At 45.1% G+C, this 19850-nt stretch overlaps 1 protein-coding gene across 4 annotated transcripts in view; it reads right to left on the bottom strand.

Moving 5' to 3' along the window:
• LOC117972965 (E3 ubiquitin-protein ligase HERC2-like) overlaps window positions 1-19850 on the bottom strand; it is a 71855-nt gene that overhangs the window by 24093 nt on the left and 27912 nt on the right. For 3 of the 4 annotated variants that reach the window (XM_059030362.1, XM_059030363.1, XM_059030364.1), the window contains exons 32-59: window positions 19072-19245; window positions 17706-17842; window positions 16956-17107; window positions 15976-16167; window positions 15443-15627; window positions 14962-15154; window positions 14602-14784; window positions 13572-13756; window positions 10907-11054; window positions 9777-9970; window positions 9435-9665; window positions 9018-9156; window positions 8462-8605; window positions 8009-8145; window positions 7209-7476; window positions 6461-6603; window positions 5881-5979; window positions 5326-5494; window positions 5097-5222; window positions 4560-4668; window positions 3767-3906; window positions 2953-3143; window positions 2031-2136; window positions 1788-1879; window positions 1388-1563; window positions 708-819; window positions 388-469; window positions 115-258 (exon numbers count right to left, since the gene is read on the bottom strand). In XM_059030362.1, coding sequence (XP_058886345.1) covers window positions 115-258; window positions 388-469; window positions 708-819; window positions 1388-1563; window positions 1788-1879; window positions 2031-2136; window positions 2953-3143; window positions 3767-3906; window positions 4560-4668; window positions 5097-5222; window positions 5326-5494; window positions 5881-5979; window positions 6461-6603; window positions 7209-7476; window positions 8009-8145; window positions 8462-8605; window positions 9018-9156; window positions 9435-9665; window positions 9777-9970; window positions 10907-11054; window positions 13572-13756; window positions 14602-14784; window positions 14962-15154; window positions 15443-15627; window positions 15976-16167; window positions 16956-17107; window positions 17706-17842; window positions 19072-19245 — 4351 coding nt within the window. The remainder of the gene's footprint in view (window positions 1-114; window positions 259-387; window positions 470-707; window positions 820-1387; window positions 1564-1787; window positions 1880-2030; window positions 2137-2952; window positions 3144-3766; window positions 3907-4559; window positions 4669-5096; window positions 5223-5325; window positions 5495-5880; window positions 5980-6460; window positions 6604-7208; window positions 7477-8008; window positions 8146-8461; window positions 8606-9017; window positions 9157-9434; window positions 9666-9776; window positions 9971-10906; window positions 11055-13571; window positions 13757-14601; window positions 14785-14961; window positions 15155-15442; window positions 15628-15975; window positions 16168-16955; window positions 17108-17705; window positions 17843-19071; window positions 19246-19850) is intronic. The other variant, XM_059030365.1, reaches the window with a different exon arrangement.

The raw sequence follows: 19850 nt of genomic DNA, 5'->3' as shown, positions 1-19850 counted from the left end.
GCAGGCAGGTTTCAAGGCTAGGATTGAGCCCCCCCCCTCCCCCAGATTGCTATATTTGAATACGGTCATGTTATCATTTAAAGGTAGTCATTTGAATTGAACAGAATCTCATACCTGAGTGCACCGCTACCTTCTTCACGATGTAGTTGCTGAGAGCGCTGATCTGTCGGGGGATGGGGATGGTTCCACTGCCGATCCCCAGCCCGAGCCTTCCATTGGTCGCTTCACCACAGGCATACACCTTGCCCTCTGCAGTGACTGGGAGTGGAGAGCAAATACAGCAAGGTGAGAAATATAAAAAAATCAACAGGACTCTACTCATACATTTCGTGTAAGCCAGTGGTTATCAATGTATATGGGGGGAAAAAAAGTCTTGAAAACATTTACCTGCAAACAAACTCTTTGAGCCTCCAGCCACCTGCACCACGTTTAACGCAGAGAGGGTTTCTGAAAATGACGGGACCTTAATCTACAGAGAAAAAAAAAAAGAGATCCCTTTTAATGAAAACTCAGCTGAGGATCCAGCTCCAATACAGTGTGGCTCGTCTCACACCAGTATGTGGCAAGGCTTTCAGTGTAAATAATTGGCATGAGCGCAGTGGAAAACAGCACCCATCAATCTACATCAGTGTAGATCCATCGCAAAAGCATGAACAAATACAGCACATCCAACAAAGCAAGAGAGACGCCAGCGTGAATGACTGTACCTTGGAACCCTTGAGTCCTCCGAGCTGGTCTTTGTCGTTCAGACCCCAAACAAAGACTTTAGTTCGGATTGTCGCAGCACATTCCAGCCCTGCAGATTTCTTCCTTACAAGACTGGAAGAGAAACAAATCGACTGTGAGCAGAAGCCGAGTTTCAGGAGGTTCTGGAAGCATTTGATCTTACAATCTATCACTCCAAAAGATCAACCTTTTGTCATTAGATAATATAGTTCGTGAACTGAAGTTTGCACCATGTTTTTGTTTTTTTGTTAAAGGAAAATTAAAAACGGTCATTGTTACAAAACTAACATTGAATGATTCTAAATCTATCAATAGTCAATGTGTGGACTTGGGTACCTGAGCCTGTTTCATTCCCTCAGTTATGAAGATGTATACAACATTTTACACAGTCTTCCAACCAAGTGTTCACAAGTTATAACTCTCACAAGCTTTCATAGGAACACATGTCCAAAAGATATCCAAAACAGCATTTGTAGTTAGCACACATAAGAGAAGTTCAGAGTCCTTAAAAAAGTTGCTTTTTACTTGTTAACATGGCAAAATACCCCCCCCCGCCCCGCCCCGCCCCACCCCACCCCATTCCCTCACAGTGACCCCTAGTAGCTGTATATATGAAATGACAGTGCTGTACAGGTTCATTCACAGCTGTTATCATCAGTACCTGCCAGTGGTGGTTTTGTCATCGTCCTCCTCCTCGTTGTCGGAGGCCAGGAATGGCACGGTGGCCAGATCTTCATTCTCTGCTCGGAAGCGCCCCACTATTCCCAGGCTGTGGATCTTGCAGTCTATCCCAGAGCTCCTGCATTGCTTGATAGCAACCTCAATGTACCTGTGATACTGAAGCCACACGGCGCAATCAGGAAGCTCAAAGTGTCAAGTTGTGTTTTCATGCAAACGCTTCACTTATTAAAACTAAAATGTTTCCAAGGGTGGATGCTTTTTCAGCATGAAGAAAAATCAATGCATTCTTATAATAATAATAATAATAATAATAATAATACATTTTTATTAAGCAAAATCAATTCCAACAGAGAGTAACAGTGTCTATGCCTGCGCTGTACCTCTGTGCAGTCATTCAGCAGGGGCACTGTGGTGTCTGTCGGGTTAATGTTGATTGTCTTCAGCTCAATTAGATTGTTCAGGGAGTTCCCACCTGGAACAACAAAGCAGGACCCCATACTTTAAACACTAGCATGTGCAGATACTAAACTAAAACCGAGAGAGAGCCAGAGAGCCAGAGAGATGTTTTCATTGAAAAACAAGAAACAGCATATTCCATTGTTGAACTGTTATCCCTTCCCTACCTGAAACCACAACCAGCGAGGGCATGTAGCTGCTGTCTGCTGGATCCACAACCATCTTGAGCCTATGAACTAGAACGTCAGGGAAGAGCTCCAGGCGAATCCAGTGCTGAAAACAGAAGCAACGCAACATGGTGCTTAAAGAATGCAAACCCAGGCTTCAGACGGAGTGCTCTTAGTCTTGAAAGAATCAGCAGCACCATCACTGGAGATCTGTCTGCTCATTGCTTCTTATATTATTATTCTACTTGGGGGCTATGCAGATTTTTCAACCACTGTAGGAGATGACATTCTGCATAAAGCATTAATTATGTATTTGATTATAATTTTCTTTACTTTTATGTTAAAGTTTTATTTTCATATTTTGATACAGCTTAGAGCACATGTAACTAGCTAAGCAAGACATTTGCAGTCTCTCATATCTTGGCGTCTGGGCAGAGCGCCAAAGTTAGCAGGTGTCTAATAAAGATGGGTAGAGGAGTGGAGACACAGTGTGAAAACAGAACACCGCAAACAAAGGACCAGTTTCAAACAGTTTCTAACAGATTAGGTTAAAATGCTTAAATGTGATGCACTATAGAATGTGACAGATTTGGGCGAGTTTCCCCCTTACCAGGAGGTGTATTGAAGTTGTGTGATAACAGGGTGGATCCAGCAGGAGCTGGGTTGGGTTCAAAAATACAAAGTATTTTAAGCATTCAAAAAGGTCATGTACCTAGAACTGGACTAAAGACCAAACCTAATGCAATAATAATGTGGGTTGCGAGCGGTGAGCCGAGGATCCAGATAATAAATAGACATGCTAAATTGGGGAGAAAACCGGGGGTAAAAAATTGGTGACGACTAAATTTAAAAATAAATAAATAAATAAATAAATAAATAAATAAATAAATAAATAAATAAAGGAAGAACCACCTCGACCTACTTTGCCCTGTGATCCAGACGACTGCCAGCACTGCTCACTGCTGTCAATGAGACGAGAAGCTTGATCCACAGAGGAAGACACACTGAGATTCTTCACCGCTCTCGACCACTCGTCGATCAACATTCCTCGCTGGCTGCTGTGCTGGCGTTTCAGCTGCTTGCCAGACCGCCCACAAAACACAGGGGATTGCCCTGCAAGTGAAAGAAGCAGCTTTCAGCCATGCCCAGGCAACGCTGTTCGAGTCACTGCCATGTTCAAACAAACACAGTGGTTTATATCACTGCTTGACAGAACACCAGAAAAATTCTGGTTTGTCCGAGAGCAGTTCTAAATGGAGCTGGGTTTATTTGCATTTAGGAGGTGCTATTTAAACTGCGGACCATGTGAAACTCCACATGTCCCAATCAGTGGGGCATATAGTTCACACTCCAACCTCATTTCTAACATTTCATATTTCAAATCATTTTACTATCAGCCCCTCGTAAACACTGATGCAAGGTACGTTTTACCTCAGCTCGCTGCGCTATCCCAAGACCAAAACATTTCACAAGTTAAAAACACTGTCAAGGCAGAATAGAGAGATCAGAAATGTAAAGCTAGCTCTATAAAGACATGAGAAACAGCTGAATAAATAAGCAGCACATCGCACAATCCCTTGGGTGAGAAGGTCTTAATTGCACATGATGTGCCTTTCCAACAGCACTAAGTGGTGCTAGAAGGTGTTGTTTTAAAGTGCAATAAGAAGTTATACAGATTTTTTTTAGAGACCTCAGTAAAAAAAAAAAAAAAAAAAAAAAAAAAAAAAAACACTTACCTGGCTCGTTTATCCTGCCAAAAGCGTGCCTCGTGTTGTGCTTTCGGGTTTTGAAACAGTTTTCACAAAAATCAAAATCCTCACAGTTTCTGCACTTGAAGCGAGGCCCGTTGATGGGGAACATCTGACAGCCATCACACCTGAGAGGACAATGCAGTTACATTGCAGGGTGCAGTCAATGAAACAGGCACTGCTGTACTGAGAGGACAATGCAGTTACATTGCAGAGTGCAGTCAATGAAACAGGCACTGCTGTACCGAGAGGACAATGCAGTTACATTGCAGAGTGCAGTCAATGAAACAGGCACTGCTGTACCGAGAGGACAATGCAGTTACATTGCAGAGTGCAGTCAATGAAACAGGCACTGCTGTACTGAGAGGACAATGCAGTTACATTGCAGAGTGCAGTCAATGAAACAGGCACTGCTGTACCGAGAGGACAATGCAGTTTCACTGCAGAGTGCAGTCAATGAAACAGGCACTGCTGTACCGAGAGGACAATGCAGTTACATTGCAGAGTGCAGTCAATGAAACAGGCACTGCTGTACCGAGAGGACAATGCAGTTACATTGCAGAGTGCAGTCAATGAAACAAGCACTACTCTAGTTCAAAATCTGTATGGAATGTTTTGAACAGAGCAGAGCCCAGTGATCATTAGTGTCACGTGTTGTGCATAAATCCAGTTGTGTTTCCCTTAGCTTTGTTTCTTTGATATATTTCATCATTTTTGATTGAGCCAAGATGATTGCAATCTCAGAGTATTTTAAAATCACAATTTCCAAAAAGACACTAACCTGACTCCAGGATGAATGCTGGGCACCAGCTCCATCTCAGATAGCAAGCCAGTCCAGTGAGACTGCTGAGGGAAATCTACAATCACATCTTTTCCATTGGCACTGAAAGCTGCACAGGAGACAAACAGAAGAAGAGGCACCGTATTATTTATTTTATTTTTTTACTAGCCCAGTTTCAAAAAAGTGACTCCTGTCAGCTATGGACACATTTGCTACAATGGGAAGTACAGTTTCTGGCTTGAATCATTAAGACATTTTAATCATTGACATTGCGTGTGAACCCAGACCACAGAGCAGCCTGACATCTGCAGAGACTTCAGTATCTCAAAAGGGGTAGTAGATATAATACATCAGTAGCTACAGAACAACATACAGACATGCCACCAGCCAGTTGTTTTCAAACATGCGTTCCCTTGAGAAACGTAATATTTAGAAAACGGAACTTCAAAAGCAAACCAAATCATAACTTACCCTGTAAAGAACAAAAATGAAATAAATACATCAACCCTCATTTCAATGCACAATTTAAGAAAATACCTTTGATAACTCCTACACTCCTGTGGGTTACGGAGCCCCATTTATACTTTGGTGTCGTAACTGAAGCTTTGACTCGAACCTTATCGCCAATCTTTACGTGGGAAGGAGAACTCTGTGGTGGGAAACCTAAGGGCATAAGAAACCAACATGCAAGAACGTCCATCACACTGCAGCTAGAAATCTTTGAAACACTGCGGGGCGGGTGATCGGAAAGGAAAGCCCAGCGTACCTAAGAGTTCAGCGTGGATGTAGCGCACCCAGTATGTGCCTCCTTTCTGCTGCCAGTCACACTGTACGTTCAGGTCATGGAGCCCATCTCGGTCCAGCTTGATGACCTTCCCCACGTCCCCTTCATAAACTTCTTCATACGTTCTGCAACATCTCACCATCATGCCCACCTGGAGAAATAAAGGGTGCATCCAGTCAAGTACCGGATAGCTGTGATGGAATACAGTACATACAATCAGTCACATCAGGGATGGAAGACTCACCTGAGCTTGTTATCTATACACTGGGACTGATCAAGCTATTAGTAAAACCTGGAATGTGTGAAACTGCTATGCAACAGCAGATTTATTTCCTTCCCTGCTTATCATTATCATATAAAACACACGTTTAAGTGTGGATATCAAAGAAAAAACCTGATGCAATGTATAACGCTGCACAACAGACAGACGTGGTTGAATACGCCAGCGAACACTAAAAGGCAAGTCTACCGGAGACAGCAGAGTATTTTTAGTAAGGCAAGTGTATGGTATGGTTTTAGACTTGAAGCCCTTCTTACCTGAATGCTCTCTCGCACGTACACTGCGTAGTCATCGTTGCTCTGAAAATCTGATCGTTTCTTGTAGGTCTGGCTCTCTGTGACAACAGCACCAGATGGCTACAAATCAACACAGTGAAAAACAAGCACTGTCATTGTGTTGCAATGGTAAACAAGGACCCTTGATGGTGGATTCAACAATACAAAAAATATACTGCCTCTATGACCCAACTTATTATTTCCAGCCTCTGTGAAGTTGATTGAACAGTAAAAACACAGAGCTGCAGCTTTAGAAAAAACATTTAAGTGATTCAATGTATTATTTATTTTAAAAAACAAGGCTTATTTAAATGACTAAAAACACATATCCTGACAAGCAAATCAAACATGTCATTATTCTGACTTCTCAAATACAGAGGTCAAAGCCTTAACAGTGCTCTTGCAGACTAGGTTGTCATAATAATGCCTCACCACACAGAACCAAGTCGCTGTGCAAGCTGCGTATTGCAAAGTCATGCTCGCGAAGGAGGCAGGCAGCATGCAGCTACCACAGTGGAAACACAGCTCTAGTTAGCGGTCACTGCGAGAGCGGAATACAAACCACAGCAAAGGCAGCCTCTGGCTCTTCCAGCTCTTCTATGATCTCCTCATCGGAGTATTCGTCAGACACAGTGTCCGCGTCGGAGAGCTCAGTGATCTGCACATCGGGGTGATCCAGCATCCAGCCCACCAGAGCCTCCACACCTGCAACACACAGCCATTGAAGAGGAAGCAGCCATACATGATCCACTACCACACTACAGCATCCAGCCCACCTGCAACACACAGCCATTGAAGAGAGAGCAGCCACACATGATCCACTAGCACACTACAGCATCCAGCCCACCTGCAACACACACCCATTGAAGAGAGAGCATCCAGCCCACCTGCAACACACAGCCATTGAAGAGAGAGCATCCAGCTCACCTGCAACACACAGCCTTTGAAGAGAAAGCAGCCACACATGACCCGCCACCACACTGCAGCATCCAGCCCACCTGCAACACCCACCCATTGAAGAGAGAGCATCCACATATGATCCACTACCACACTACAGCATCCAGCCCACCTGCAACACACACCTATTGAAGAGACAGCAGCCACACATGATCCACTACCACACTACAGCATCCAGCCCACCTGCAACACACAGCCATTGAAGAGAGAGCATCCAGCCCACCTGCAACACACAGCCATTGAAGAGAGAGCAGCCACACATGATCCGCTACCACAATGAAGCTCAATGCCAATGCCTGTAGTTAAAGTGACTGCGGACACAGGTTTAATTTCAAAAGAGTCAAGTGTCTTACCTGGTAGTCCGGACGCACTTCCGGAGGTTCCTGACAGGGACTTCAGGGCAAACTCAATGTTCTTCCTCTGGAATCCCATTTCCATCAGCTGGCCCACGAGGGGCAGGGGAGGGGCTGGAGACACCTTGTGCTTTCTCTGCTTGGGGGGCCGGACGTGCTGCACTGTAACTGGGGTGGTGGCTTCACTGGAACTGCTGTCATCAAAGAGCGGAGACGAGGGGTGTGTGGACTCCACCGCCAGGTACTGACATACAGCAAGGGCTGCAGCCTGAGGACAAAACAAACACAGTGTATGAACACGCGGGACGCAGGGAGTTCAGTGCCGGTGCTGGTACAAGAGGGACACAATGTGAAAGCCTGAGGGTGCCCTGTTTCATTTGGAATTGGCATTCTGGTTTAGTTTTCAGCTCTTTTGCTCAGCATTCAGAACTGCAAGACCTTTTTTTTATTTATTTTTTAATCAAATCTAAGGTTTCTAAGTCACTCAGTCGTAAGGATGGACAGCTTCCATACATGCCCAGCTTCTAATCCTGTCAATAACTTGTGACGTATCCAGGGGATAATAAATGTTTACATTTAAACAATACGGTAAAGTTTACTGAAATTATAAAGTATTGTGTCTAACTACAAACCACAAGGCATACATATGTAACTATATAAACAACATTGCAAAACACTGTGTAAAACAGGCATTGCCAGGATGCAATTACAGCTATTGGGGGACAAACCAAGATGACAGAAGTAAGGTGTTACTCAAATGACTAAAATGTGTGTTTCCAATGGTACTCCGAGCACCTCACCTCAAGCTCCGGTCTGTCAAACACGGCTTTGACTGGGGAAGGCTGTGTGGCTGCAGACAGCAGCTGCTGTAGCAGGATCAGTGGAGGCAGGGGGTCCTCTGGAGACAGGCCTGCATCAGGGGAGGACACCACTTCATCTGCAAACAACGTGAGAACCCCTGGGATAAGGACACTACACTCAAGCAGTGGTATGCAGCCCACACAACAAGGCAGGGCGTTTAATGAATGACTGAAGAGACTAACAATTTCAGCATTTGCTAGGTCTGAAACATCACTTTTCAAAGGAGAAAGGGTGATTAAGTTACTGAAGTACATCCTGGTATATATAAAAAGAACAAATGCCAATTGAAATGAAATGCACAGTAACGCTGTTTAAAGTGTTTTTTGTTACCGATGGTTGACGAATGCATACAATACACAGCAGTACATACAGTATCTGCACAGCAGGCTTACCACTGGGAGCTGGTACTGGTTCCAGCACAGCAGGCTGGGAGAGGATCTGCCTCAGTTTATCCTGATGGGAAAGTAAAGCTCTGGCCGCCTTCAGGATGTACAATCTCAGCTGCTGACATCTGAGCAAGTGCAAGTCAACTTGATCTTAACGGGGAGAGGAGAGTAATAAAGGAAATTCATTTGAAATATCTTTCATCTTTAATCTTACTTTATAATTCACCATACCCCTGCGTCAAAAGCACATTCATTTTGAAATCACATTTACCCTGCATCCCCAGCAAGCTCTGAACAGTGATTGTAATCATGTCTTCAGTCATAATGACTCCTCCTAAACATGCAGTAACCCTGCATCCCCAGCAAGCTCTGAACAGTGATTGTAATCATGTCTTCAGTCATAATGACTCCTCCTAAACATGCAGTAACCCTGCATCCCCAGCAAGCTCTGAACAGTGATTGTAATCATGTCTTCAGTCATAATGACTCCTCCTAAACATGCAGTAACCCTGCATCCCCAGCAAGCTCTGAACAGTGATTGTAATCAAGTCTTCAGTCGTACCTGCGAGGCCTCGACTCAGGGGTTTCATCATTCGCTGCTTTTCCACTTTACTTCCTGCCAGGTTGACGAGCTGAGCCCAGATGGCCAGCATTGGCTCACTGAATGGCAGGTTATTCACACTGAACGCAACCACCGGGAGCTGAAAGAAAAAGCATGGAAATGATTGCTTGTGTACAAAACGTTCAGATTTTATTGAAACGTTTCTTAAATAAAAAAAAAATAAAAAAAGTAAATGATTTAGATATATAAAACAAGCAGCTTATCTTAGAATTAAAACCACAGACCACAGTTATTAATGTTATGAATAAGTCTTACCATTATTAGGAAACATGTAAACCACCTGTTGTAACACAGTATGCTAATAAATAGTAAGAAAATACCTCTTTAAAAATGAAGGTCTTAAAGCAAAAAACACACCGGTTTGAGCTGACTCAACGGGCAGACTCTGCAGGTTCGCATTTCGTGGAACTGGACGGTTATTCTTCCCTTGGGGGTGATGCGGGTCACTGTCCCCTCTCCGAACTCCTCATGAATCACCTGACCCCCCAGGCGCAAGCGGCCGTCTATCCCGCCAATCACTGCCAGCACCGCCATCAGACTGCCCACGTCTGGGCCTTGCGAGTCTGGGAAATAGTCTTCCAGAGCGGTCTGCGGATAAAAAGAAACCCTCTTCTTTATAGGACATTCGGAAGCAATCGCCACGTTAACCCTATGAATCAGTGAATGTGTTCATTGGAATATGCGGCCGAAGGCACCCACCCCCCTTGTCTGCCTCCCTGCCATGACGTCGCTGATGCAGTCCAGCTGGGAGTTGATGTACTCGTTGATGAGTCCGTTCCACTGGCTGAGGGAGTGCAGGCTCCTCAGCACAGCCACAATCTCCTCTGCTAGAGTGCTGCTGTGAGTGGCAGTCAGCGACGCCTGAGGCCGGGATTTCCTTCTCTGGGAGCCTTCTACAAGAACAAACAATAAGGAGATACATCAGTCACAGACAGAGAATGAAACCACCATGTGATCCATATCCACAGCACGAGACAAACGGAATATCAAAACACATGCATGTGTAAAGTTACGCCTCCTCTCAGGATTGTCCAAACACCCATTGACCCTTCCCTCAATTACTGGACTCTATGATGTTGTGCGCAAAGATATCAGTGTACCCAAGCTGCAGTCAGACTCCCTGGCCTTTGCCACTTCATTGCAACTTAAATATCTTCCGGGTTCGGGGTGTCATGCTACGCCTTGAATTAGAGTAAAAAACAGGATTTGCACTCCAGGATTGAACATGTTTCAATGTACTACAGCTCCCCCTTCGAACCTGAGCCTGCTCCAGCTCTCCTGCCTCCCTGCACTTAATCTCACGTTTATCCGTCTGCCAAAAAGGGAATCGTTCTCCTCTGCATTCTCAGTGATGCTGTTCCCTTTTCTTCTTCACTCTATACTATTAGAATAGTCAATTATTATAATAAAATCATAGTGGGTGCACACAATTGCATTTTAATTCTGTTTTATTGTCAAGCACTTCTAATTGATGCATAATTATGAATCTGTTTTGAAATACTAATAAAGTAAAAAAAAATAATGATAATAATAATAATAATAATAATAATAATAATAATAATAATAATAATAATAATAATAATGCCTTGGTAAAGTGTATTGAAATCTGAGCACACAGCTTTGAAGATATAACCTTTGTTACACCATTCAATAAGAAACTGTGCTCAACACAAGATAAATAAACACATTTAAAAAGTGTAACACAGACCTATACCTGAAATACCCCCCTTCGCTGCAAACCCGTGTATTACATGCGGTGTGTTTAACCTGACACCTCTCTTGTGTTCTAATCATTGGAGGGAGGAAACAGAGACCCGCCCTGCTCTTACCTCTCAAGAGAGGCAGGTCTGAGGAGCAGGTGCTGAGCAGGCTGCCAAGAAAGCCAAACAGCTTTTCAACCAGGAATTTCATGTCTCGCGACCGCTCTGCTTTGTCCCAGGAGGGTAGGACTGCTTGCAGTAAACGCAGCGCTAGGATCTGCAAAGGAAAGAAGAAATTAATAAAGAAAAAACTGTATTACAGTGGTAAATCTTTATTTTTATGTTTTTAATTATTCACTGTCTGCATAAACCATATACAACTGAAAACAACATCTTTTGGAGATTAAATGGCGATTTATATTGTGCATTATAGCATCATAATTAGGGCTTCTGATTTTCGGTTTTAACCGATAAAACACCCCCGATACAAAAAAAATTAAGAGACACCATCTGTACTGAGACTTACTGATGTAATGCTTTGTCAATCAGAGAATTCTACTGCCGGAGAGTAGGTATTCATACCAACTATAAAACACACTTATTTTTCATTCAAGGTTCACTCTGAACTACACTGAGCTATGCTGTGCATTCGATCGTGTATCGCAATACAAAACACTGCACACCTCTATCACATAAAGAAAGTCTCTCAACTCATCGTTCCACCCCTAGTTCTGCTCCCTGTGTATTCCTATAATTAACGCTTGCTGTCACTATAGTCTCAATCATGCATCCCTACCTGTCTGCAGTGTCACAGCAATGAGACTGATCATGCATCCCTACCTGTCTGCAGTGTCACAGCAGTGAAAGACTGATCCTGCATCCCTACCTGTCTCTGCAGTGTCACAGCAGTGAAAGACTGATCCTGCATCCCTACCTGTCTCTGCAGTGTCACAGCAATGAGACTGATCCTGCATCCCTACCTGTCTCTGCAGTGTCACAGCAGTGAAAGACTGATCCTGCATCCCTACCTGTCTGCAGTGTCACAGCAATGAGACTGATCCTGCATCCCTACCTGTCTCTGCAGTGTCACAGCAGTGAAAGACTGATCCTGCATCCCTACCTGTCTCTGCAGTGTCACAGCAATGAGACTGATCCTGCATCCCTACCTGTCTCTGCAGTGTCACAGCAGTGAAAGACTGATAATGCATCCCTACCTGTCTCTGCAGTGTCACAGCAATGAGACTGATCCTGCATCCCTACCTGTCTCTGCAGTGTCACAGCAGTGAAAGACTGATCCTGCATCCCTACCTGTCTCTGCAGTGTCACAGCAATGAGACTGATCCTGCATCCCTACCTGTCTCTGCAGTGTCACAGCAGTGAAAGACTGATAATGCATCCCTACCTGTCTCTGCAGTGTCACAGCAATGAGACTGATCCTGCATCCCTACCCGTCTCTGCAGTGTCACAGCAGTGAGACTGATGCTGCATCCCTACCTGTCTCTGCAGTGTCACAGCAATGAGACTGATCCTGCATCCCTACCTGTCTCTGCAGTGTCACAGCAGTGAGACTGATCCTGCATCCCTACCTGTCTCTGCAGTGTCACAGCAATGAGACTGATCCTGCATCCCTACCTGTCTCTGCAGTGTCACAACAATGAGACTGATCCTGCATCCCTACCTGTCTCTGCAGTGTCACAACAATGAGACTGATCCTGCATCCCTACCTGTCTCTGCAGTGTCACAGCAGTGAAAGACTGATAATGCATCCCTACCTGTCTCTGCAGTGTCACAGCAATGAGACTGATCCTGCATCCCTACCTGTCTCTGCAGTGTCACAGCAGTGAAAGACTGATCCTGCATCCCTACCTGTCTCTGCAGTGTCACAGCAATGAGACTGATCCTGCATCCCTACCTGTCTCTGCAGTGTCACAGCAATGAGACTGATCCTGCATCCCTACCTGTCTCTGCAGTGTCACAGCAATGAGACTGATCCTGCATCCCTACCTGTCTCTGCAGTGTCACAACAATGAGACTGATCCTGTATCCCTACCTGTCTGCAGTGTCAGAGCAGTGAAAGACTGATCATGCATCCCTACCTGTCTCTGCAGTGTCACAGCAATGAGACTGATCCTGCATCCCTACCTGTCTCTGCAGTGTCACAGCAGTGAGACTGATCCTGCATCCCTACCTGTCTCTGCAGTGTCACAGCAATGAGACTGATCCTGCATCCCTACCTGTCTCTGCAGTGTCACAGCAGTGAAAGACTGATAATGCATCCCTACCTGTCTCTGCAGTGTCACAGCAATGAGACTGATCCTGCATCCCTACCTGTCTCTGCAGTGTCACAGCAGTGAGACTGATCCTGCATCCCTACCTGTCTCTGCAGTGTCACAGCAATGAGACTGATCCTGCATCCCTACCTGTCTCTGCAGTGTCACAACAATGAGACTGATCCTGTATCCCTACCTGTCTGCAGTGTCAGAGCAGTGAAAGACTGATCATGCATCCCTACCTGTCTCTGCAGTGTCACAGCAGTGAAAGACTGATCCTGCATCCCTACCTGTCTCTGCAGTGTCACAGCAGTGAAAGACTGATCCTGCATCCCTACCTGTCTCTGCAGTGTCACAGCAGTGAGACTGATGCTGCATCCCTACCTGTCTCTGCAGTGTCACAGCAGTGAGACTAATACTGCATCCCTACCTGTCTCTGCAGTGTCACAGCAGTGAAAGACTGATCCTGCATCCCTACCTGTCTCTGCAGTGTCACAGCAGTGAGACTGATGCTGCATCCCTACCTGTCTCTGCAGTGTCACAGCAGTGAAAGACTGATGGCCTTCCACAATCTTGATGAGCAGGCTGATCCACTGGGAGGTGCTGAGTGCGATGCACATCTGAGGCATCAGCGCGATGCTGCGGACAAAGCCCAAAGTGCACCAGCTTCTGTGCTGCTCCCTGGACACCTGCTTACTGGAGGCGCATGCTTAAAAGGAAGCAGCAACAGAAAACCCATTAGAAGTCACAGAAGCAGGACTTCCAGCCACTGCCAGGTGTGTAAACAATACCCATTTACCGAGAGCCAACCTTCCACACAAACGTGAACCAATCCAAAGCTCTACACAGTCACACATGCTTGGTTGGTTCATGTGCTTCAGTTATACAACAATAAGCCTCTTCCTAATTGTAAACTACACTGTGTGTGCACTGGGAGTGTACCTACTGGCTGTATTACAGAACTGGATGTGAGGTGATCAAGCTCAAACTCAAACTAACCCTACAGCTGCTTAGCAATTGACTTCGTGTGTTCAACCCTAAGGAAGGCAGCATGTTCTGGGGTTACAGGAAGACACAGCTCTCTGGTTTGAACTGAACTGTACTGCAAAGAAGAGAAAGACACCAATTAACTGTATGAAGAGCCCCATGCAGATAAATCAATTACCTTTTTAACCCTTATAGGAGAAAAGCATATCGCAGCAAAGGAGTTCAGGGTTCTTCTTGTTTTCAAAATCACACGAATCTAAACTAATATATTCTTCTTGTTTAAATTCACCTTGTATAGCTTGTTCTATTTTAGACTCCACATCCAGGTAACCTTTTAAAACATGACAGGTTTAAAAAGTACCCAAACATGTCTTCTCTCCAAGTACAGATGCGCAGCAATGTGTAACCATTAAAGTGTCCCCCAGCAACACTCTGCCCCTAGTGGATGTAATAAATACCACAGAGCTCTATGGGGGGGGGGGAGCTAAACATCAAGACTGATACAATAGATCAGATAACTGATATTCTACACCTATACCAATAAACACAGAAATAAGACCTATTTACTTGTTTTGTCTGTTGCTCCACTCTCCACCAGCACACGGAGGAGGCCACATAGTGTCTTGTTGGCTTCGGTCTGCATGACCTCTGCATGGATTCCTGCAGACAGCGCCAGTGTCTTCAGAAGGTTCACAGTGCTGGTCTGCATCATAGCTGTAGGATGGATGCTTCTTTCAACAGACTCCCCTTCTGAGCACCAGCAAGAGAAAGACAGCATCATCAGAAAACCATCAGCAGACTCAATCACAGTGTTTTACAAACAGCATCAAAGGGAACTGCCTGGGAAACAGCGTTCTCAGCATTCATAAGATAAATGAGCGCTGGAGAGCCCTCCTTTCCAAAGACCTGTCAGAAAAGGCTCCTTACCGGCGTCGTCCTCCGTGTCAGAGTCCTCCGCGGTGGACTGGGCAGCAGGCGGGGGCTCGGAGAGTTTCAGATCATACTTCCCTTCCTTCCCCATCCTGTAGGAGTTGGTGCTGCCCGTGTCCCACTGCACCCGGATCCAGCCATCTTCCCCCAGCTCTCCAATCACACGCCCCAGTCCTGGGGGTGGGCCGTCCTTTAAGGGACATATAAAAGTATGTTTCATAAGAACACTTCAGAACAGCAAGTGTGGATTTAAGACAGGTGGCCATTTACGCCAGCTACCAAGAAGTGTTGTGTACCAGTGACAATTTAGCATTCTGCCAAGTCTGGCAATATTATCCTGGTGATGCAGTAACATTACATGGCTTTCATATCTCATGGCAAGTCACAGAACCCATCAAAGTGGCATAATATAAATCACCCTGATTTAATATCAAGCAAATAACAAATTCCAGTTCCTATTGGTTGGCTGTGCTCTCACCTGATCTCCCCACTTCCAGTCAACCCCCCTGGTGACCCTCGTCCCGATTTTCATCATGGCGGAGAGCTCGGGCCCAGAGGCCGGCAGTGGAGTGGGGGCTGCTTCCTTCCTCGACTCCTCCAGCACAGTGGCAGAGGTCCCGTGAATACAACCACTGTCATCTTCAGTGCTGTCACAGCTGGGACCTGTCCGACCAACAAACGCTCCAAATTACACAAGGGCTCACAGAATCACCATAAGCAACAGCCCCAATGCATTTAACACAGCAGTTTAGACAAACAGCTTTGTAGCGCTGTCCCATAATGAAGGGACGGGCACCATGGAGGTCCAGTGGTTTAACATACCATTAATATCACCAGCAGGATTAATATACAGGTCAAAGGGCAGAGGTCATTTGGATGTGCCTCTGTTTATACACCATATTGTTGCTGAAATTGATTTGTTGGACCCTTCATGAATTAGAAGTCTAGTTTACCCAACATGACTTTCAATGCAGTCCTGCAGTAGTGTATGACAGGGCTGCAAGGTATTACCTATTAGCCGCAGTATGGTCTGCGTCAGGGCCAGCATGCCCGAGTTCAGGAGAAGGCTGAGGCTGTTGGCTCCGTGTTTAAGCGACAGCATGTTCAACATGACCAGTAAAAAGCGAGCTTGGGGAATGGTGCCAAGGCTTGGTCCTGCAGGGTTTTCATTGGTTATGGTTTGCAAAGGAACAGGCTGCACACCTGCAACAGAGACAAGGACAGAAAAAGGGGCTCATTATTAGCGTTTCCAAAAATGGCCTTTGGAAAGGTACTGTATAGAAACACAATGATTTTACTGATAACCCGTCAGCCTGAAAATAGAAAAAAACAACAACTTTTAATTGTGGAGAGTGTACAGTAAATAAAAAATAAATAAAAGGATATAGTAATTGTAATTGGTTATTTCTAACAATGGGATAACGTATGTACTAAATTATGAATTTGTATAAGCTCTATATTAAACAGACAGATGTGACTATGACAGATATTAATATATAAAACATATTATACATCTAGGTTTACCTGTGATTCAATACATAACTAGCTAGGGAAATGGACAATACGAATGCAACTCATCTAAACTTGATTATGTTATTTATTGTCTTATGTAAAAGAAGATGCATGTCAGCGACAGAGAACCCCCCCTGCCACGGCTGTAATGAAAGTCTCCATGACCTACGGTACACCCAATGCATGCAGGTATATAAGAAAGTAACAGGCGTGTCCAGGTATCTCCACATTGTGGATCTCCACATCACTTGTTGTAAATCCGGGGGGTTTGGGCAGCACCCCATTGTTGTGATTCAGAGCGAGTGTAAGGAAACTCATTTAGTTGTTTTAGGGCAAATTACAGCAACAGCATTTCTTGCTCTAATATTCCTTCGACTAACCTGAGACCGAAGAGTGTCTGCTGTACTTTACTAAGCTGGAAGTGAAACACAGACCCCCTGTGGTAAGAGCTATTCACTGTGGCTCTGCTTCATTCTTACCCAGTTCTTTAAACCTGGTGCTGGCAGCCAGCAGGATGCTGCGCACGTTCTGGATCGCCCACGCGTACAGCTTGCCGAAAGTAACTTCCAGCAGCATCCGGTTAAAAGGGGGGATGAGAGCCACATCCTTCAGGCAGTCAGACAGGGGCTCCCTGGAAAAACACATGGGCACAAATTGTACTTACAAAAAAAAAAAAAAATCACACCTGACAGAGTTCTCATGGCTGAAATGAGGTTTGGAAGCAGACGCAAGCACTACAGCAGCTTGTTAGAAGATTTGCTTTCAGATACAATGATGTTCAAACTGACATTAAAACAATAGTTGGTCTCAGTTTGCCTTTAAATTTACTCAACATATGCTTTTGATAGTTACAGTATCAGAAAAAATGGCAAATCACAACAGTACTGAAGTAACGAGGTTACTAAACAAAACACTGTGAGAAATGCAGGATACTCTACCTGTAGTGGAGTGCTTACATTTGAAGTCCGTTTAAAAAACGGGAGCCAAAATTAGGATCATAATACAAGGCAACTGCAGAATACACCGAGGGGCGACACCCCCCCGGGCTGGATGCACTCTCATGGAATGGCCCAATAGCACAAGCTTCAATCCTCCACTGAAACTGACTTGACACTTCTCTTACATCCTCAGATTTATAATATATTTATTTTAGGGTTAACATTAAAATCAATCAATCAATCAATCAATCAATCAATCAATCAACAAACAAACAAACAAACAAACATTACCCTAGATTGATCCCTTCAGGAGTGAGCCTCTGCCAACCACAAAACATGGCGTACTGCACGGACGGGAGTAGAAAGCTTTTCGAGGAGAGTTTCAGCATGGTGTCAATCCCCTCCAGCCGCACTTCAGCGCGCTCCAGCTGCAGAAAGATAAAGACATGCGGTTTGGTTTTGGCTCCCGCTGACACGGGCCTGACAAGGAGAGCTGGGGTGTGTTCAAGAAGCACAGCGCTCTCTACTGGCACCCCATAACAGAGGTTAGCACTTATAGAACGGCAGATACTGCAATGTTTTTAATTATTTTGTAAAAATGTAATTTGCTACTATTGTATGTACAGTACTGACACTGTTTCGCATCTTGAGGCGTGAGTCAGGTTTGTGAAATTATAAAATAGTCCATGTTTCTTTTCTAATACAATAGCCACTAAAAGATTTTTTTGAACATCCAGCGAGGCAGCTCAGAGCTTGACTCGTTACCGTTAGGAAACGCTCGCGGCGTGCGCATCATTCAATACGAAAAGCCACGTAACACCCTGGCACTCTGCTCACTGAACACACTCCTGAGCTTGACTCGCTACCGTTAGGAAACGCTCGCAGCGTGCGCATCATTCAATACGAAAAGCCACGTAACACCCTGGCACTCTGCTCACTGAACACACTCCTGAGCTCGACTCGTTACCGTTAGGAAACGCTCGCAGCGTGCGCATCATTCAACAGGAAAAGCCACGTAACACCCTGGCACTCTGCTCACTGAACACACTCCTGAGCTCGACTCGTTACCGTTAGGAAACGCTCGCGGCGTGCGCATCATTCAATAGGAAAAGCCACGTAACACCCTGGCACTCTGCTCACTGAACACACTCCTGAGCTCGACTCGTTACCGTTAGGAAACGCTCGCAGCGTGCGCATCATTCAATACGAAAAGCCACGTAACACCCTGGCACTCTGCTCACTGAACACACTCCTGAGCTCGACTCGTTACCGTTAGGAAACGCTCGCAGCGTGCGCATCATTCAACAGGAAAAGCCACGTAACACCCTGGCACTCTGCTCACTGAACACACTACTGAGCTCGACTCGTTACCGTTAGGAAACGCTCGCGGCGTGCGCATCATTCAATAGGAAAAGCCACGTAACACCCTGGCACTCTGCTCACTGAACACACTCCTGAGCTCGACTCGCTACCGTTAGGAAACGCTCGCAGCGTGCGCATCATTCAATACGAAAAGCCACGTAACACCCTGGCACTCTGCTCACTGAACACACTCCTGGTGTCGGTATCATGTTGTGCATAGTGACGTGCAAAGGTTTTACTCTACTTGAGGGAATTTAAGATAAAAAAGCAGTGAATAAAATAGATTGGTCCTCACCTGTTTCAGAAGACATTTCCTCATTTTCTCTACATCCAACGGCTCCTCTTTCAGAGCAAATTCAACAATCGTAGCCATGAGTGCAGACTGAGGGAGCGCGCCCTGAACGCTGTGCTTCAGCCACCTGTACCTGTGCACACTGGCCACTGTGCTCAGTAAAGGGTGCCACTTGTCCTGGAAAATAAATACATTAATTAATTAATTAATTAATTAATTAATTAATTATCTATCCATCTATAGAGATAGAGTTATTTAGAGTACAGTGCCATAGTACAACAGGAACCTCATATGAAGACACTGCAACTGCACTACCTCTAGATTACAACATTATTGTCAGATGTATAGTGGTGCTTGGCTTTTTGTTTCCCATCCCTCATTTAACAGTAGTACTGAGTCTCATGGGCTGGCACCCAAAACCGTCTACATTTACTGGAATGGGTTCAACTGGGGCTATCAAAGTCTACATCAGTGGTACTCAACTCTGGCCCTTGAGATTCAATCCAGTCCAGGTTTTTACTCCAAGCTGGTTCTAATGTAGGTAATTGAAGCTGTTAAGAGGCAATTTACTAATTTGGGACCTGGTTGGGATAAAGACCAGGACTGGAATGAATCTCGAAGGCCAGAGTTGAGTACCACTGGTCTACATACTGTGTAAACCAGGGTTGTCCAATCCCGGTCCTGGAGGGCCATTCCACTCCAGGTTTAACAGGTAACAGGAGATCATTAACTGCTTTAGGATCTGGATGGAGGTTTAATTGGTTGAATGAAACAATTTAGAA

This window comes from Acipenser ruthenus, chromosome 9 (genome assembly GCF_902713425.1).
Source record: "Acipenser ruthenus chromosome 9, fAciRut3.2 maternal haplotype, whole genome shotgun sequence".
In the NCBI taxonomy this organism is placed as follows: domain Eukaryota; kingdom Metazoa; phylum Chordata; class Actinopteri; order Acipenseriformes; family Acipenseridae; genus Acipenser; species Acipenser ruthenus.
Note: the sequence above shows the minus strand (reverse complement) of the source record. Positions and strands in the feature narration are given on the sequence as shown.